Source organism: Acanthopagrus latus, chromosome 6, assembly GCF_904848185.1.
Source record: "Acanthopagrus latus isolate v.2019 chromosome 6, fAcaLat1.1, whole genome shotgun sequence".
Taxonomy (NCBI): Eukaryota; Metazoa; Chordata; class Actinopteri; order Spariformes; family Sparidae; genus Acanthopagrus; species Acanthopagrus latus.
The window spans coordinates 11,786,429-11,805,335 of record NC_051044.1 but is presented as its reverse complement, the minus strand read 5'-3'; the positions used below and the strand labels follow the sequence as shown (position 1 = coordinate 11,805,335).

The 18,907-nt window shown below is 39.4% G+C and overlaps 1 protein-coding gene across 1 annotated transcript; it reads right to left on the bottom strand.

Annotated features, from left to right (window-relative positions):
- Nucleotides 1–18,749, bottom strand: mars1 (methionyl-tRNA synthetase 1). The gene is made up of 21 exons (XM_037099711.1): nt 18,414–18,749; nt 15,721–15,811; nt 15,239–15,317; nt 14,883–15,014; nt 13,477–13,552; nt 13,093–13,277; nt 12,005–12,114; nt 11,556–11,672; nt 11,104–11,307; nt 9,428–9,629; nt 8,726–8,800; nt 8,300–8,470; nt 7,285–7,380; nt 6,294–6,411; nt 5,880–6,093; nt 3,983–4,114; nt 3,561–3,665; nt 3,098–3,293; nt 2,349–2,420; nt 1,607–1,747; nt 1–747 (listed from the first exon to the last, which is right to left on the bottom strand). Exons 1-21 carry the CDS (start codon nt 18,514–18,516, stop codon nt 598–600), a joined length of 2,769 nt encoding a protein of 922 aa, XP_036955606.1. The 5' UTR covers nt 18,517–18,749; the 3' UTR covers nt 1–597.
- Between the last annotated feature and the right edge of the window lie 158 nt (nt 18,750–18,907).

Genomic DNA, 18,907 nt, shown 5'->3' with positions numbered 1-18,907 from the left:
TTTTTGTGTCACGTAATGTTTATTGGTTTTCCTTTTTAACTGTACTGTATGAATGATTTTTTTTTTTCTTGTGTAGAAAATGGTGTAAATCAGAGGTAATTGAGAAAGGGGAAGAGTGCAGACACCCTTTTTTTTTTTTTTTTTTTTTTTAAGCATAAGTTAAATTAATTTTCTGGATCCAAAAGGGGTATTTGTAGCAAATGGCAAAAACAACATTTCAGAGGATATAAAAAACATCTTTAAATGCGCAACACACCTTCCAAAGCTAATATCGTATGCTGACTTTATCACAGGGAGAGTATAAAATCAGTTTCTTTTGGTGTAGGGATTTGGAGAAATCCCTCCATTCTGTAGCTGTATTCATTTGACTCCCTTTTTGTGTGTTTTCGTTTCCCCGTCGGCCTATCCAGCATTTCATTAGTCCTCAGTGCCAACACCACATTGTCTTAGATCCTGTCACGGCTTTGCCTTAAGCTAATACCCTCATCTCTCTTAGTGTACATCTTGTTCCCATTCTCTACTATCATACCTCAAACCATTCTACTCTTCCCTTCCTCTGACTAACCTCCGTTGTTTTTGCTTTCATTTTTTCATGTCTCACTTCTTCTTGCCCTTCTGAGGTGCAGGCTCAGGGCTCTTCCCCTCAGCTAGAGCCAGCTGTTTCTTCAGGTCCAACAGTTTGGTCACCTCCGCTGTAATCACAGCCTTGTCTGCCTTCTGGGTTTTGAGCGCTCGCACCTTGTCCCCCTGTGTTGGATAAAATGACGGGTTTTAATAGATTTATCACACCCACATTCGTCTTTAAAAATGTTAGCTTAAATGGACAAATAGAGCGCAATTATCTGAGGCGGCAATTTGTGTGTTTGTAATTTTACGCGTCTGTCTTGGTTTGGGAACACTGAGAATTCAACATTTTTTACCGCCGCATTAGAAATAATGTAAAAATAAAAAATTAAGATAAAACAATTTTGATCAATTACCTAGGAAGTGAAGCATTAACGGATTATTTTCAAAGTAGAGATACCAAATACATTTAGCTTTTAAAATTAGCCAGCATTTATTTCAGCGGCAAGTACCTTATCGCGTGCGTGAAACAATTTTTGGAGAGATTGTTTTCATTCCTTACGGAAGATTACGGATTACGGAAGACTATGTTTAAAACAAAACAACGGAATTAAAATGATATTATTGAAAAACAAAAGGAATTAAAATGATCATATTTAAAAACAAAATCCATGTGTAGTACAAAGAAATGGCTTGTTGACAACTAAAAATTTAAACACGGATGCTACTTTTATCCATCTGATGATGGATTTTGCTCTCTTGTGTTATTCAACGGTCGTGTTTTTTTAAAATCACAAAGCAGCAACTACTGCGCACGATGTGTTATTTCTGTTTATTCTACGATGGGCGTTAACATCAGATGCAGGGACTGCCGATGAAAACTAGCCTTTCAATGGACTCGGGTGTATTCAAATTTGTTTGAATGTTGATACCCGTTTTAAAATAATTACAGAATTCAAGTTCCAATAACAGATTACTAAAAGTAAAAAATGCCCAAAAATTTCACAATTGGGTTTCACTCAACACTAGCCAGCGATCTCACCTGTTCAGCCACAGCCTGTGTGAGCTGCTTAGCTTTTTCTGGGTCCACTCCGTTCACCGGCGCAACCTCAGCAGCAGCAGCAGCAGTAGCAGGAGCTGGCACAGCAGCAGACTGAGTGCTGGCAGCCTTTTGAGCTGTCGTCTGAGGGAGGAAACAGACAGATGACGGTGTTTGAATTTGAGGCGTTTTGATGGTTATTATATTCTAGAGATTACTTGCTTCATTTCAAACAATAACACTCATCACTCAATATGTCGAGCAGGATTGTATGAGTAAGTCGTGTAAATGGGCAGTGAATCACACCGGACATACGGGGATGAGTAAAAATAAAAATGTTAGATGAGGTGCTAGTGTCAGTGAAGGCGTGTGGTAATCAACATTGACACGACAGTGCGACTCTTCACAAATACCACTCGATACCTTTTTTTTTGGTGGTTCATCTTCCGGCTAGAGGCAAGCGGTTGAGGAGAGGGTTTAGAGAGGGAATTATTTTTATCTATATGATGGATGCTCAATACATAATTTAAAAATTCATGTTCTTTTTGCGCTGCATCACGTATCACAACACATATAAGTCTTGAGTACAAATTCTTATGCACGACAGCAGTCTGACAGAGGCTCGAGAACGGCTGCGCATTAACAATTCTTTCTTATTTCATTATTCATAAACAGTCAACCTATATTACTACATAACATGACGGAACTCATGCACAGACCATTAGGCATCATAAACATCAAATACCTGCTGTCCACCAAATCTCTTCTTCAAAGCCTCAATCTGGTCCATCTCCAGTTTCTGGAACAGTGGACTGACCTGAGAATAAAATGAGGGAACAAAAGGTAGAAATTCAAAAAACATATGCACGAATATTTAAAAAGTTTGCGATTGTGGATCCAGCCCAAGGCCAGTGTAGCTGGAAAATTTAACCTGGAGGCTCTGTGCTCATCTTTGAACAAAGAGGATTATGCAAGTAAGTAAGTAGATAACTATGTATGAGAAATTTGCGTAGGTTTGATCACGATCACTGCTCTTCAACGCAGCATTAGAGTTAGGGAAAAAAGACGTGATGTGTCTGATAAGTTGTGTTAACATGAGCGTTGTGTATGTGCTTTAGAGTGACATTAGAATAGACCTCAGACACGAAATATAATAACGTTGGAGACTGAAAGCAGCGTTGGCAGCCAGCTGCAGACACAGGTCACCACAATACGGCCCGAAGGGACAAGTGGCCTGAGAGAAAGTTGCTATTGGAAAGGCTGAAGCCTGGAAACACCGTCGGGGCTGTTTTCCTTTACTGTGTGTATGTGTGTGTGTGTGTGTATGTTCACATGACAACAATGTCCTCCAGCGCACTGAAATATTGACAGGCTGTTGCATCCTCATTGTATCACCCCGTGTCAACATACAGGAGGTTCCACAGGTATGTGTGTCTACACATGTATGAACAGTGTGTGTGTGTGTGTGTGTGTACTTTTTCAGGTCATACTCACGGTGCCAACACGATGGCCGGCACTCAAGGCACATACAAAGGTGCCATTGCCTTGCAACATGGTACTGATGATAGACAGAGGTGCGTTGAGTTGATCCCTGATGGTTTGGCTGACCGTAGGCATATATGGGAACAGCATCACAGACAGCAAGCAGGCGATGTTCACAGACACACCCGTCACTGTGCCCGCACGTAGCCTGATGAAGAGAAAAAGAGATAAGACAGACGGACAGATCGTGAATTTAAATGTTAGATCTTACTTACTGGCTGTACACATATGTACATGTTTCTTCTTAGAATTGATTTCATGAAATCAATCTACTGAATCAAACAACTTTTTTTTTCTGTGTTCAGAGATACAAAAATCCTTCTACCGTCAGTGTTTTTAATGTAAAATGAGGATCACCGCTACCGGTGCTACTGTAGAGGTACAGATTGTGATGAGACGGTCAGGAGGATCTCACCTTTCTGCGTCTTCTCCCTTGATCTTCTTCCAGGGCTCATTGACCTGAATGTACTGGTTGCCATGACGAGAGATGTTGAGGATGTGTTTCAGAGCATCTCGGATTCTGGAGTAACATTTGAGGGAAAATTTGATGACGGCCGATCAACATTAATCTAAACTGAAGGAAGTCGTGCGACCGCAACCCATAATACACAATGCACTTTAATTGCATCAATATTTATCCCAAGATGACACAACCACCAATCTAATTGATGTGATTTAGAGCTAAAATGAAAATGTACACTTACATAAACATTTTCATATTTTAATAATTTTAATTATTATTTTTTACATGTTAAAAGATATTTCACATAAATTGATAAATGTCTGTCTAAATCCCAACATTAATCTCTTGATAGGTATGGACTTGAATGGTCTTACTTGACTTTATCCATAAGCTGGATGTACTGCTGCAGCTCCCAGCCCACCAGAGCCAGCAGCTTCTTATCTTCCTGCTGTAGCTCCATCACAGGCACACAGCCGTCAAAGAACTTGGTGACAAACATGCCAGCTCTGGAGAAGAAGGGGAGAAGAGGGGTTTTAATGAGACAGATAAAGACATAAAAATAGGGGTCAGGGAAAAATGTGAGAATGGAGGGAGAAAGGCAGTGAGAAAAGCCTTGAGAGGGAGGGAGAGCAAAACGAGAGAGGGGCACGTTACTTGACTTGCTAATTGTTTATAAATTATGGATTTTGTTGCTAGATGTAATACAGTGCTCTGCGAGTGTAAACTAACACAACAGTGTGCTGCGTTGAGCCTCTTCACGGCTCCTTCATCGCCTCTATGTTGGAGCCAGTCATTCTTTAAATGAGTTTCATGTGTACATCAGGGTTTGTGTGGTGAGGTTTTTGTCACGTATGATGCAACAGACTGTTCTATATTTTACACATCTCTCAACCTCTGGGGAAAGTCTGCCAAGCCAAAATGCCTTGACATAACTGTTAAATTAACAATGAATCCAACAATTTTGATGTGTGAGAATGAACTTTGTGTGACCTGCACTCCAAATTTGTTTTTTGATTAGTGAAACTGTCAAGCCCTAAGGGTTTCTCTTCATCCGGGAAAAATTTAATAAAAAAAACAATATTCTTAATGTTATAATAGCTGAATCATCCCAATCAATAAAGTAACATTTGCTGCTGGTAAATATGAATTAGGGATTTACCCATTTTGGTTTGCCAAGCTGATTATTTGCGAAATTCTCATTAGTCAACATTTCAACTGAGCAGCAATTAGCAGACACACCACAGCCCAGGATCATTTATGAATTTGAAAAAGCGGCATAAGATGGACATGCTGTCGCTAATGATGTAGGGATTTAGTAACTGGTTCCAGGCAAGGACAGAATTTCTTTTCTGAAGCAGAATACTTTCTACCTCCAAACACCTTAGGCTGGATGCAATCTACAAGATATTTTTGAACCAATTAGGCATCAACGCTGCTGCCCGAGACCAATTTTGAAGATCAAGGTACTTTGGGAAAAAAAAGATGCTGAGAAAAATCTTTGATGTGGGATTTAACCCTGATCTTTTAAAAATCATTTCAGGCGATGTAATTGGGGCTAAATTACGCCATCCCAAACAAATTTAGAAAACTAGGGTGAGCCTCTTGTAATAGTTACAGCTCTAACAGACTTCTTTTTTTTTTTGTTCCTCCAACGAGTACAACAATCTGAAAACTTAGTTGTTAATTGGACCGGATGACAGTTTTGCTGCATATTTACTTTTTCTGTGAAACTTATTATGTACAAAATGTGAACAACTTAAGGTGGATTGCCCCATTTTTTGTTTCACTTATGACTGATTTTAACTGATCATAACAATCAAAACAGAAAAAGAAACCCTGACACACTGAAAATGTCACAAAAGTTATATTGCAGGGAGAAGTATCAGGAAAATTAGATTTGTGCAGGTTTTGTTGCTTGGATCACAGACTATCAAGAAGGATCACAAGTTAAATTTGGATGTTTCTCATTTTCTCACTTACTGACTATGCGTGATTCGAAAGTAGCAGAATTTATAGAGAAGATGTTCAAGGTAATATAAATGTTTATTGATCGCGTCTGACAAATTAGTTACAGCCTTTCAAGAGTTTGAAGGAGAGGAAAATAGCGACTGGAGTGAAAATGAAAGGAAGAAAGAAACTAAATAAAACTAAACAATAAAATAAAAATAATGAAACAAATATAAAGGGTATGTAAACCTTTAACATATACAGACATTATGGAAAAGTGTATCCCTTATTGTGATGCAATTTTATAACATGACGATTACCAACCTGTTGATAAAGTTGCCCAAGTTGTTAAGTAGCTCAGAGTTGTTCTTGGTAGCCATGTCAGCCCAGGAGAAGGCTGAATCCTGTCCTTCTGGACGCACGTAAAGGAGGTAGAACCGCCACACATCAGAAGGGATGTTCGTGTCCTTGGCCATGTCTCCGAACACACCCACGCCTCGGCTCTTGGAGAACTTGGTGTCCTCGTAATTCAGATACTCTGTTGGGAAGTTACAGCATAGGTTACTGCCAAAGCCAGACCTTAATTTCCAGTGTGAATGTGCTGGACTGTGATGTTGGTGTTACATAACTGCCAAGCAGTATAAATGTGCCATTAAAACCACTTTAAGATCTGCTTAGTCTAACAATAACAATATAACATATGAATGATTAATCAACCAGTGAAATCATCAGTCTTACCAGTGGCAACGAGGTGGCCGACCAGAGTGTAGTTGTCCTGAGCTCCCAGTAGGGAGCAGGGAAACACCACACTGTGAAATGGCACATTGTCTTTGGCCATGAAGTTGTACAGCTCCACCTGATGGCAGAGAACCAACACTGCACTGTTAGGATGACATCATATTAGATCATCATGAGATCATCCAGTTCAAAGAGGACTTATCAGCTCTCCCCAGCCCCCATCGCCCTCTCTCACTGTGCAAATAGAGGCCATCACACACACATAACAGGAGCTCAATCCTGGGGTTTTAGATGGAGAGGAGATGAGTCAGTGAGTATGAAGAAGATGGGCTAGATTTGTTTCCTTCTATAGTTTTAGGTCCACATTAGTCCACATGTAAATTATCTAGCTAGCTGACTTGCACTTGTTTTTAGCGCAACGCTTGTTACCATATGTGTGGGAAGCTGAGATGTGTGAAAGCCTAAAATATCATATCATATCATATAGCCACACAAAATGTCAACTTGTTCACCCTTTCTGAGAAAAGCTGATGACAGCATCATGGACCCAAAAAAAACCCCTCACCTGACAGCCTTAGAGCATTATATTCTATTTGATTTTGAATTGTTACTTTGTTCTTGAATTTTGCATTTTACTTTACATAAATAAACATATTTGCACAATAAATTGTAACAGAAAAGGTACAACTTCAGAGTGCAAGAAATAAAGTGTTTGATGCCCTTGGTGTGTACATTGTAGCAGGGTACAAAACATCATCATCAAGTTCTCATAATCAACGAGGTTATGTCTTCATCTGCTTCACATTAGGGTTATATGAGGCTAGGAATTACCACTTTTAATGGTGAGTGCAGAAGACCAGATGGGGCAGTGAAAAAAGCAATCAGACTCATTCTGTGTTGTATAGAGGACAAAATCCGTGCCAAGCTCATGCGTCAGTACTCTGCTCGGCTCATAAATTTTGACAACACATGCGTTGGAGGTTGGGGTTACCTGATCAGGATTCTTCCACCACTTTTCCCATTTGTCGGTGTAGTTGGCGGTGATGGACAGATAACCGATGGGGGCGTCAAACCACACATAGAACACCTGCAGAGGCAGAAAGACTCGTGAGTGACAAAGGATGCGATTTTTTTTTGCAATGCTTTGTATCAAACAATGAATCGATTAGATGACAACTACACCAGCCATTATCATTCTGATAATTTATTAATTTTATCTTATTTATTCTTTAAAAAATGCAAAAATAGTTAAAATTCTCTGATTCCAGCTTGTTAAATATGAGTATTTTCTGGTGTCTGTCCCCTTAAATGTGGTCATCAAACACAGATAAGGAGGGAGTATATTTTACAGTTTAACTACAAAAGTTATCATCTAAAAAAAATCTAAAACTGCGCTGAAAAAGTCAACTTAACACAGAAAATAAATATAAGGCATTTTTTCTGCCCCCCAAAATAAGCTTGGTTGATAATATCGGCCAACTGATGCATCAGTTTTATATTTGTAAAAGTGCATATATTTTTCCCTGACCGTCTTCACAGGGGAATATGGTCCCCAGAATGCTGTTTATTTGGTTCTGAAAGTCAATAAATGAAGATTTTTCTCTGCTGATTACGTTTTCTACTCCAAAATGACATGATGCACTTTTAATTAAAAGTTGAAGAAAGTTTAGAGATGTGTACATAAAGAAGTGGTCAGCATCCCACCATGTTAACACATGCCAAATTTAGAGAGTCTCCCAGTGAAACGCAAGAGTGCTGTTAGAGAGCACTGCAGTATCATCAGTCACTGCAGCATTTGTACACAGATAATGAAGTCTACAGTCATTCTCAATGTTTAATTAGGGAGCTGACCTCAGATATTAAGTGTTTGCCTCCATTATTTTCTCAGCAGGGGAATTAGCTCAGCAGTAGAGCTTTATCATGCTTCAATACAAGAGGAGGGGGGGAAGAGTGCTGGTGTGTGTATCTTATGAATTATTTTTACACTCTGGGCAACAAAAGCAGACCTTCTCTTTAAAGTCAGGATGAGGTACTGGTGTTCCCCACTTCAGGTCCCTGGTGATGCAGCGAGGTTTGAGTCCATCTCTCAGCCAGGACCGAGTGATCTGTTTTGCATTTGCTGTCCAGTCTCCTGTGCTGGTTGACTTGTCCAGCCACTGCTCCAACTGAGTTTCAAGCTGTATGACAGAAAGAAGTAGAATGCAAATGCTGACGAAAACAACCAAATGTCTTAACTCTAAACCACAGCTCAGAGAGAGTAAAGCTGTTTATGTAATTCATTTACCACAGGGATAACTGCCTTCCAAAAGCTCTTAGACGTGGAATTACACTTTATGCTATTACTTTCTTAACAAGCCAACTCTGTCTCTATCCCTGTGAACAACAATCCCCGTCTAAACTGTAGAATGGACAACGCAGTGTGAATAGCATACCTTTGGCAGGTCCAGGAAAAGATGTTTGGAGGAGCGGATGACTGGAGTCTGCCTGCAGACCTTACACTGGGGTTCCTGGAGAGGACAGTGATGAACAATGATCAAAACCAGTGAGGCTGAATTCTACTTGATTTTTAACTGAGATTGCCAAGTGGAAAAGTTGAATTCAGAGATGGCAAGGTAGAGCAAAGTAAAAAAAACAACAACAAAAAAAACTTCTGTAGTCATCATCAAAACTCCGCCTTGAAAAATTACTTATATTACTTCCTTATACAATTTATGTTGTGAAATGACAATACAATTATTCTTGAATTTTGAAAGCTAGTTAGTATCAGAACTAGTTGTTTTTTTGCCTTCAATATACAGTATAATAACAAAGAATGGTACAGTATTTATCAAGACCAGTTTTTCTTTGGCATTTATATGGCTTTATTGATAGCTCAACTGAAGATGTATCAGGAAACATGATGAGAGACAGAGGGGGAGTGACACGCAGCTAAGGGCCCCAGGTCGGGAGTCGATCCCGGGGCCACTGCAGCAATGACAAAGCCTCTGTACATGGGACGCCTTCTCTACCAACTGAGCTAAACGGCACCCCCAACACCATCGCTCTTGTTCTAACAGTCAATTAATAATCACCATAGATTTATTATGATCATCCTCTTCTTGCCTTTTATCATCAATATGCTCCCTCAAACTCACCCTGAGCTCCACAGCATTGATGAGGCGCCCACACTTGTCACACTGGTCACCACGAGCTTCTGGGTAGGTGCAGTGGGGACAGATGCCTTCTACAAAGCGGTCGGCAAGGAAGCGCTGACAGCTTTCACAACGGAGCTGCTCCACTGTGTCTTCCACGAGAAAGTCATGCTTGTGGAGTCGCCAGAAAATATCCTGGGCTATCCTAAATGGGTAACAAGGGGAGAAGCTGACTGAAAGATATATTTGGGGCTGTGCCTGGGATGACAAAATGTTTGTCTTTTGAGAGTTTAAAAAAGATGCATGAACTGATCGTGTTTTTCCATTGGCAAGAAAATGATGCAAACTTTAGATATAGAACAATATACGAGAAGAACATGCTGAAGGAAAGAGAGTTTGTGTTATTGATTTAAGAAAATGTGACATAAAAAAACAAAGCTGCCTATAATCTTTGGTCTGTGATAGTAAAACTAAAATGCAAGACCTAACATCCAAACCACTTTTCAAAAGTCTTTAATCTGTGGGCTGTTTTCATTTTTCAAAGCAGTTCTGGTGCGTGGCGTTCGATGCCTTTTATGTTGTACTCTATCAAAGCAAAGGGCGCCATAAAACAAGAGTTTTTATCTCTGTAATCCCTTTCTGTGTACACATTTAAGAATTCAATTCTGTTCTTTAGAGAAAAAAAGAGCCTTTCTTTTGTTTCCTATTTTCCCATATAAGTAGGTAAACCTCAACAAAAAACGCATCTTTCCAGGTCTTTATTTGAAACCCTATATAAACAAAAATAAGATGACAACTTATCCTGCTTAAGAAGAAGTCTACTCTTTTGCTTTGATTGTTTCAATAGAAGAAAGAGACACAATCCATCCATATTTTAGGGGGAGCATCTGGCAGATTTGAGTGGACTTGCACTGCCTGTAGATGTAACCAGCGATATCCTTGTATCTGTCCATTGTGTTGTAGTTCCTGATGCACAATAGCTTTCCCCTCATCCAAATCACTTTTTTTTTTGGCTGGGTAAAAGGTCCACAGGTCAAAACTCAGATGCTTTATAATAATTTGATAAAACTTGGCTAACGAGTAGCCTATAATTTGATATTGTCATCTGCTGCAGGCTTAATACAGGGTAAGCATCAGAGTTTGTGACATGACTTGGTTGATCCAACCATGAAATTTGAAGCAATGCAGTTCGTTGACAAAATTATTTAATAATCTCAAGGAATATTCTCTTTTGCTGTGAATTGTAGATTTTTCGTTTTTCGTATTTTGTCCTGAATATGTAGTCTAAGGTCCCGCATCAATATCAATGAATGTATAATATGACTTAAGAATTAAAACAAATGCAAATGAAAACAAAATATTGTTGAATATTGTTAAACCTTGAAATTGTACGCAATAACCTACATTCTTCAATCATGTTCAATAATCTGAGATTAAGTAAAGTAGACTTTACGCTTTAGAGGGCTAGACATCCACACTAGTATCTAATGTAAGATTAGAGTAATCCTGTGTTACATAACTGTATAGTAATCGTATGGAAACGTGCCCTTTTATAGACCCGACGGTAAAAGAACCACACCCAACCCTTGAGAGGACCAGGGTCAAGAAGCTCACATAACAGCAGATTACATTTTTTAACTAAAAGGCCAACTGCAGCCGCCTCCCTTGCTTCCACTTACTCTGTCTGCTTCTCAGTGGTGGTTCTGCCAAAATAATCGAAGTCAATCTGGAACCACTTGTAGATGCTGGAGTGAATGGCGTGATACTTGTCGCAGATCTGCTGCGGTGTTAGACCCTCCTCTCTGGCCTTATTCTCTGTTGCTGTGCCGTACTCATCTGTGCCACACACAAACAGCATGTTCCAGTCTCGCAGACGGCCGTACCTTCAAGGAGGAGATGCATGGAGTCAAAATATTAAGACATCATAGACACTCAGATGGCAATTGATGAGGACAGATGTAGTAAGAAACAAATGGAGGAAGAAAGATGATGAGTTCGAGTGAACATTATACACTATATGAATTATAAATCATACATGCACAAGATCATATTTGATCTCATGTAGACGTTTTGGGTGACAAAGTGTAGATCTGATTCACGATCATCAGGAAAAAGGAATTTAAAATCCTACCTGCTGAAGACATCAGCGCTGAGGACGCAGCCAATGATGTTGCCCAGGTGGGGAACATTGTTGACGTAAGGCAGGGCGCTGGTCACGAGCAGGTTTCGCTTGCCCTCTTGTGGTAAACTGGTAGGGGGGGAAAAAAAAAAAAATGGATCTAGGCTTTAATCTTCTTATCTCATTACTCCTTATGGGTTAGAGTCTACATCCTCAGTCAATTTTCTACAAGTTGCAGCTAAACTCACTCTACTCTAATTCTGTTGGATGATCGCATGACTAAACAACTTTTCAGGAACAGGAACAGTTTGTGGGACTGTCCCACTGGAAGATGATCTTTGGTAATCTGACCCCAAAAACATAATTCAACATCTAAAACTTCAGAATACACTCTCATTGCAAGTTACTATAAATAATCTGCTTAATGCCTAGAATAGCAAAACAGCACTTTAATTACTTACATAGGGTGCTGTCTGTCTATAGTCGATGGGTTGGTGTTCAAACCTTTACTCCAGGTGAGAGCAGCTGCCTCCATCTCTGCTTCTGAAACCACACGCTCACCTTCATCACCCTGAACAAACATTTATATAGAGAGAATCATTGGGTTAGTTAGTAATCTCCATGATCAGATATTTGTACTTTTAATCCTGCTGTTTTATTAACTTGTTAAATGAAATGTAAAATTTCTAAAACATTATGACTGTGTCCGAACTCTAAGTTGTTGATGAAAACAACTGGCTCCATTTCATCATGATTGTTAAACAAGCAGAAAATCACATGAGGCACTGCTACACACACAAAAGCCCTATTCGCACAGGACTAGCATTACCTGGGGACCTCATGTGATTTAGAAATTACCCGCCACATCTGTGTTTCGTGTGGCACATTCGCAAAGGATAAGTAAAGTCTGTGTTTTAACTTAGATTTACAGACATTATCCCCCAGATATGATGTCAAGGCTCTGCGTAACCTACGTAAATCAAAGAGACGCCGATTGGCATGGGACTGATATTATCATATGACATCTGTGTTTGGTGAAACAATTTGCAATTTGCAGTGGAATTTTTACCTTACAAATTACAGACATGGCAAATTTGCACGGGATTAAGATCACAGACAACCTCTGCAGTTATTACAAATTACTAGAGGTCACCAGGTAATACTAGTCCTGTGCGAATAGGGCTAAAGATGGTCTTGGTTTCAGCACATTTGAATAAACTCAAAAGAATCATGAATCATGAGAAGGTGAATTTGAGCCTTGCAAACCTTTGAATGCTTTAACTTTCTTCTCAAAAAGAGGTACAAACGCTACAGTGAATTAAAGACACAAAATGTGGGAAAGGAAACGTGTGACATTGTGTCACAAGGTGTTTGTGCATCTTTAGATCACAGAGAAAAAAAGCCAATACATATTCTTGGAAACCTCACAGGGTGTAAATGTTTCCTCAGGCATAAGCACAAGTAGTTAGGCACTGAAGCACCTCTGAATGCTTTTTGTTCAGTGAGAGGGCTTTAAGTTTAATAGTTATCCTGATGATCCGGCTGATACCTCAGCAGGGTTGCTGTTGCATTGCTGAGTGTCTCTGCACTGGCTGCTCCGAGGGGCAGGCTGCCTCTGCATGAAGCTCTTCATGCCCTGCAGGCCTTTTCCCTGCAGCACTTTCTGAGCAGCAGACTGGAAACTGTGCATAACAGCCCCACGGTCAAACCAAGTCTTCACACACTTACATTCACCTGAAAAGAAGAGCAAAGGGGTTGCGGTAAGGACCGTTTGAAAATAGAAAACAGAAAAAAATGGGGAAATAAAACAACTTAAAATAAAGAGAAACTTTAGGTGAAGAAAGAAGGACTCTCTGAATGAAAACAGGGAAGAAGGATTAGTTAATTGATGCACAGTTTATGCATGAACATTAACAAGTTTATTATTACTTACCCAATGCTAGTGAAGAATCAGATAAAATAGGGTACAGCGCAGCCCACAAAACAACATCGGCGACTGAAACGGCTTTCTGAAACACAGAAAAGTTTAATGAGCATTAATTTGAAGCATTTAAAATGCACTATTGCATGAATCATTTTTTTTAAAGCTGAGATCACAATAATTAAACATGCATATTAAACAACATGTATTTATCAAACCGTATTAAAAACAGTGTCTTTTCCTTTTCTTTCTATAATAAAATGCATAATACAGTAGATATAAATACTTATGTAACATATAATGTATATCATAATGTTGTTTTATTTTGTATGTGAGAAAGAACTGCTAAAATGGGACCCTTTTCCTTTTTTTTTTTAGCACTTATAGATGTGCACGAAACTCCGCGCGGCAGCTGGCTCGTTTCAGGGTTTTTGCAAACGACTCACTTCTCTACAGTGAGTTGGATAACACATGCCACAGTCTGGCTGAGAGTAAATTTGGGATTTTAGGTTGGTGTGGAAGTGCAACGCTGCAAAGGAAAGGGGTTTGCTGGATTTACACAAGGCAAAATGAGAGCATTATATCATCATTGCAAAATGGAATGCAGCGCAATAATCCTTTTATCTTTTTTTCATAACTGTAGGAAGCCAAAATATTAGTTGAAAATAAAATTTTATTAATCACCACCACTATTCCTGAACTTGACATGTCTTGTTTTCCTGTCATCCAATCAAAAACCTAAATTCTTGGGGTTTTGAAAGCTGTAAACAATAGAGAAGAAGAATCTGCATGACCCCCTGTCACTTTATACATACAGAACAACCATGAGGAAGACTATTTTCAGCATGATTTTTTTTTGTGTGGTTACATACACTCACTAAATATGGACTGTGTTAACTTCCTCACTGAGTGTGAGAACCACATTTTTTTCTTCAGCTTCACACAGAGTTCCCTCCAAGCCATGCCAATCACCAAGAGACTTAACAAAACATATTTCTGTACACATGAAATATATGATAGACACGGATGACTCGTTGCCACAGGGGCTGCAAATCGCATAGAGAACCAACCACCCACCCACCCACACTCTGGCACATCTGTAACATAAGGGACCTCCTCCCAAGATAATTTGTTCTAACTTAAAAATGCATCACTAGCTCAACATGAGCAGCTGAAAAAAAATAAATAAATAAAAAAAAATGTTGCTGGAGGAGCCTGATGTAGCACAGTGGAGACACTCAGTTAAGTGCAGCTGAGCTTTCAAAAAGCTGTCATGAACTTTTGACTTGATCATATACTGTAAAGTCTGAAAAGGCTTTGTTTAAGTAAGTATGTTTGTCTTTATCTTCTAAATACAACTGAACAGGCACTGGAAAACAGGAAGTGTTGTAGCTGAACAGGAGTAGCTAATGCTGTACCCCGGTTAAATATGGCGTGTTCCCCTTGCTCAAGCTTTGGTCCAAGTAGTTTAGGGGCCCCTGAAGGACTTTGGGCACCTCTGATCCTTTTCCTTGCACCACTGTGATGTGGAGGGCCTCTAGCAGCGCAGGCTGCACAAAAAAGACAAACAGAGGTTAATTAGAATTGATTGAATGACATTAGAGTAAGCAGTAAACCAAAGAAACACAGCTGAGGTTAAATAGTTAATTTCCTTAAACCCTACAGATCTCTTTTCTGCATTTCTCTTTTAAGAGCATTAATTTAAATCGTTTGGCTGTTTTGTATACCAGATTACCAAATCACTGAAAAGGTCCTTTTTTCATGTCAAGCTTACCTGAAGTTCTGTGGCCTCCCATTCAAGCCACTGATTGCAAAGTTCACTGGAGTCTTGTCCATTAACCTCAAACAGGTAGCTAAGGTGTTAAAAGCAGAAACAGAATGAAGTCAGAAAAAATAAATCTGATCTGTTTCACACCGGCACATATCTGAAATCTAGACAGGTGACTATAGGTAAAATTAATATATAGGGTCATATTTTATTCACACAGCTTTTGAGACATCTACATTTAAGATTTTTGTTGCCTGCCGAATATAACGGATGTAAAGGAAATTTTCATTTGTGGGGCACACAGCATTTACAGCTGAGGAGCTGGCTGCATGACTAGATACTGAGATACTTGAGATAAGTGAATTTTCTGTTGAAATTGCCCATTTGGATATGTGATGAGCTACAGTATATAGAGAGAGTGAGTAATAGCCTCTACATTCATGCCAACTTGCATTTGGCATTTAAAGGAGATTATTAAATCTACTGACCGGCAGATGGCATTGGAGCTGAAAAGGTGCTGCCCACTAGGCAGGAGCAGGGCTGGTAAGGCTGGACGGCTAAGGAAGGGCACCACTTTTTCTGAAAAAAAGGAAAAAATGAAAAGAAAAATCAGTGTTTCTTCGGAATAAAAACTAAACAAATAAAATGGTAGACAAAAACAACAACAGTAGATAAGATTGTTATGCAGATGAGATTGTTTCTGGTTTGACTTGATTCTTTATCTGAGTGAATCAAACTAAAACTTTTTTTAAATGGCTGTTTTAAGAGAGAGAGAGAGAGAGAGAGAGAGAGAGAGAGAGAGAGAGAGAGAGAGAGAGAGAGAGAGAGAGAGAGAGAGAGAGAGAGAGAGAGAGAGAGAGAGAGAGAGAGAAACATTTTAGAACTAGTAGATCTAATTAATTTCTACTCTTCCTGAGCAGAGATTATATTAGAATTCAAAACTGCATCCAGGCTCTTCAAAGGATAATCTTGTGACCAAATTCTTAGCCTCCATACTTATCAGTGACTTTACTAGAATGACCTATGAAGAAAACCATAGTCAACTGGAAAGTCAAGGATATTTTTTAAAATCCAGAATTTATCAGAACTCAGGACCAATCACCACATGGAGGGATTCAGCAACATAATGTGATATGTTATGGTGGCTCTAGGATTTCATACAGCAAAAATACAGCAGGAGTAAGACTAACATGTATTATTATATTAATCTACTAATGTGCAATATTTCAGGCTTTGTATTTAATTAAATTGGTTGGTTGATTACTCTTCCATAACAGTAAACTAATTATATTTGGATTACGGATAGGGATACATTTAACTTTATTTTTTATTGCTGATTAATGCATTGATTATAACACTATAACATATGAACAAATGAATGTGCACAAAAATATTCAGTTTGTGATCATCCAGGAGTATAGAAAACAGAAAATATCAACGTTTAAAAAGCTGGATTCAGATAATTCTCCAAGAATCAAGCCACAAAATTAGGGCTGTCCTGAACACCAACGGCTTCAAAAGTTTAGTGAAAACAACTAATTGTTTGATCACTGCAGCTCTCGTTGTGGACGAAAAGACATTTGGATATGTCATCTTGAGCTTTGGGGAACACTGATTGAACACTGACATATATTTTTAATTTTTTTTATGCCATTTCATATTTAGCTGCAGCCCTACAGTGAATCAGTCGATAAATGAAAACAAACACACAGCAATAATTCTGTTTATATACATAATGTATTTCTGAGTTCAGTCTACTTCCTTCATACACTGTGGCTTCATGCCAGATGGCCCTGAGTATTCATCTCTGTGATCCAGCTGCCAAGGAGGACTAGCACACATCTGGGACTTGGAGTGGAGCCTCTCTCACATGTCAGACACAATCAGAACCATAAGCCTGAAGCTGCCTGGGATGTTTACCATTTAATTTGAATCTAATTCCCCATGCACAGCAGCTTCTCGATGATGCTCCACCGTGCAATGCATCAAGTGAGAAAAACCCCAAGTCACAGCAGCATGACCAGATCATATGTTGCAACAATATACAATGTTAAACTCAGTGTTGAACTATACCTGGGGAAGACTACCTATAATAAAACAGCCTCTCTTGAAGCGGTTTTAAAACTTGGGTCAAAGATGATCAATTGTGCCACCCCATCCCGAGGAGGGATGAGTGATCTGGTTAAAATATCAAGATCAAGTTCATTATACAGGCTTGTGTCATCAGTAATTCACATTACGACACAGATGTACAGTTTAGATTATAGTCACAAGTCAAACCTGAGTTTTAACATGCTGGACTTCATGTTGGACTCTCAATGAGTCAGCTTCTTCTACATTTTTGTGGTCACTGGTCATCTAATCAACTTTTTGGGTGCAGTCTGATCAAACAGGCAGGGAATAAAAGCCTCACACTGTAAGCAAACTTAGATTTTGTTCTTCATGTATAAAATAACTGACAATTTTTGAAAATAAAAAAGGCACAACAAGGTGTATAGTGCTACTGTCTCTGTATAATTAAGCCCTGCAACTAGACAGTGTAAATCAAATCACAATGTTCGTTCAGATAAAACGCAATTAAAATGCACAGCTGAGCAGCCTGTTAAGCAAATTAGCTTGTTTATAGAGTGGCAAGACCAGTTTATTCAACTGGCTGAAACCTGTTCATTCAAATCACAAAATTGCAATTGATGGGTGTGTTTGAGAAAAGCATAAACAACATCTGATATACCTCATTCAGTTCTACACTTCCTGGGCACATTTCAATTCGAAATCCAAGTAAATCTAAAGACATGACAAGTGTAGCTATAGGTTAGTGGACTACACAGTACAGGTAGAGGCCACCAACACAAATGCTACATGAAGCTATACGAACAAACAGCACTACAACAAGGCGAACAAAGCAGTGTTGTACAGTAAGAGAGTTTTCTAGCTGCTTCAGATGCAGACACAGGTGGACTGTCCACTCCATTCATCAGTGACTGACTGACTGACAGACAGGATGACAGCTAGCTAGCTAGCTTACTATTCCAACCGTCAGTTACAGCACAAACTCAGCTCAAACCCGACGAAAACAAAACATTAACATTACCCGCTGCTGCTTTTAAACAAACTGCAACTGTTATAAACCTCTTTTACATATAGACTCACAGACTAATTTAAGCTAACCATGCTTGCTTACCTTCGTGGTTGACATACTGAACGTCACAGTGAACTCCGCATACTTCTAAAGCAGCTAACACCTTCAGGCAATGCGGGTTGCCTTCACTTACGAAGAGCTTCATCTGGCCGTTGGCAGCGACTTCGCTATGTTTCAGCTGGCTTTGATAATGGCAGTATTTGCACTTTAAAACAAGACAAGCAGCTGCTGTTAGAAAGTTTGCCAGTGAGTGCCGTCCCCACGCTGATGCAAGCGGTGCTCGACCTTATGCACATGGCGGCGATGTAGTTTTTGAGCGGCGCCTGCGTCGTTAACAGAAACGGTAGCTGTCCATCAAATAGACTACAAATCCCAGGAACCGTTCCCGAGAGCGTACCATTCGCCACACATTAGGTTTACTTGTTTTCTTTGTTAGTGTAGCACCACCGGGCGGGATTCCTTTCTGGTAGCCTAAATTACAAACCGGGCGACGTCCTGTTCTTAAACGCGCATACCCTAGCGCTGCTTGTTCAGTT

Bases quoted from the DNA above. Each gene is read 5' to 3' on its own strand.
- mars1 (XM_037099711.1), bottom strand. From the start codon at position 18,516: ATGAAGCTCTTCGTAAGTGAAGGCAACCCGCATTGCCTGAAGGTGTTA. The intron at 6,412-7,284 runs GTAACCCCAACC...CTCTGCCATCAG, and splicing joins GGTGGAAGAATCCTGATCAG to GTGGAGCTGTACAACTTCAT. The intron at 3,294-3,560 runs GTGAGATCCTCC...TCTCTTCATCAG, and splicing joins AAGGGAGAAGACGCAGAAAG to GCTACGTGCGGGCACAGTGA.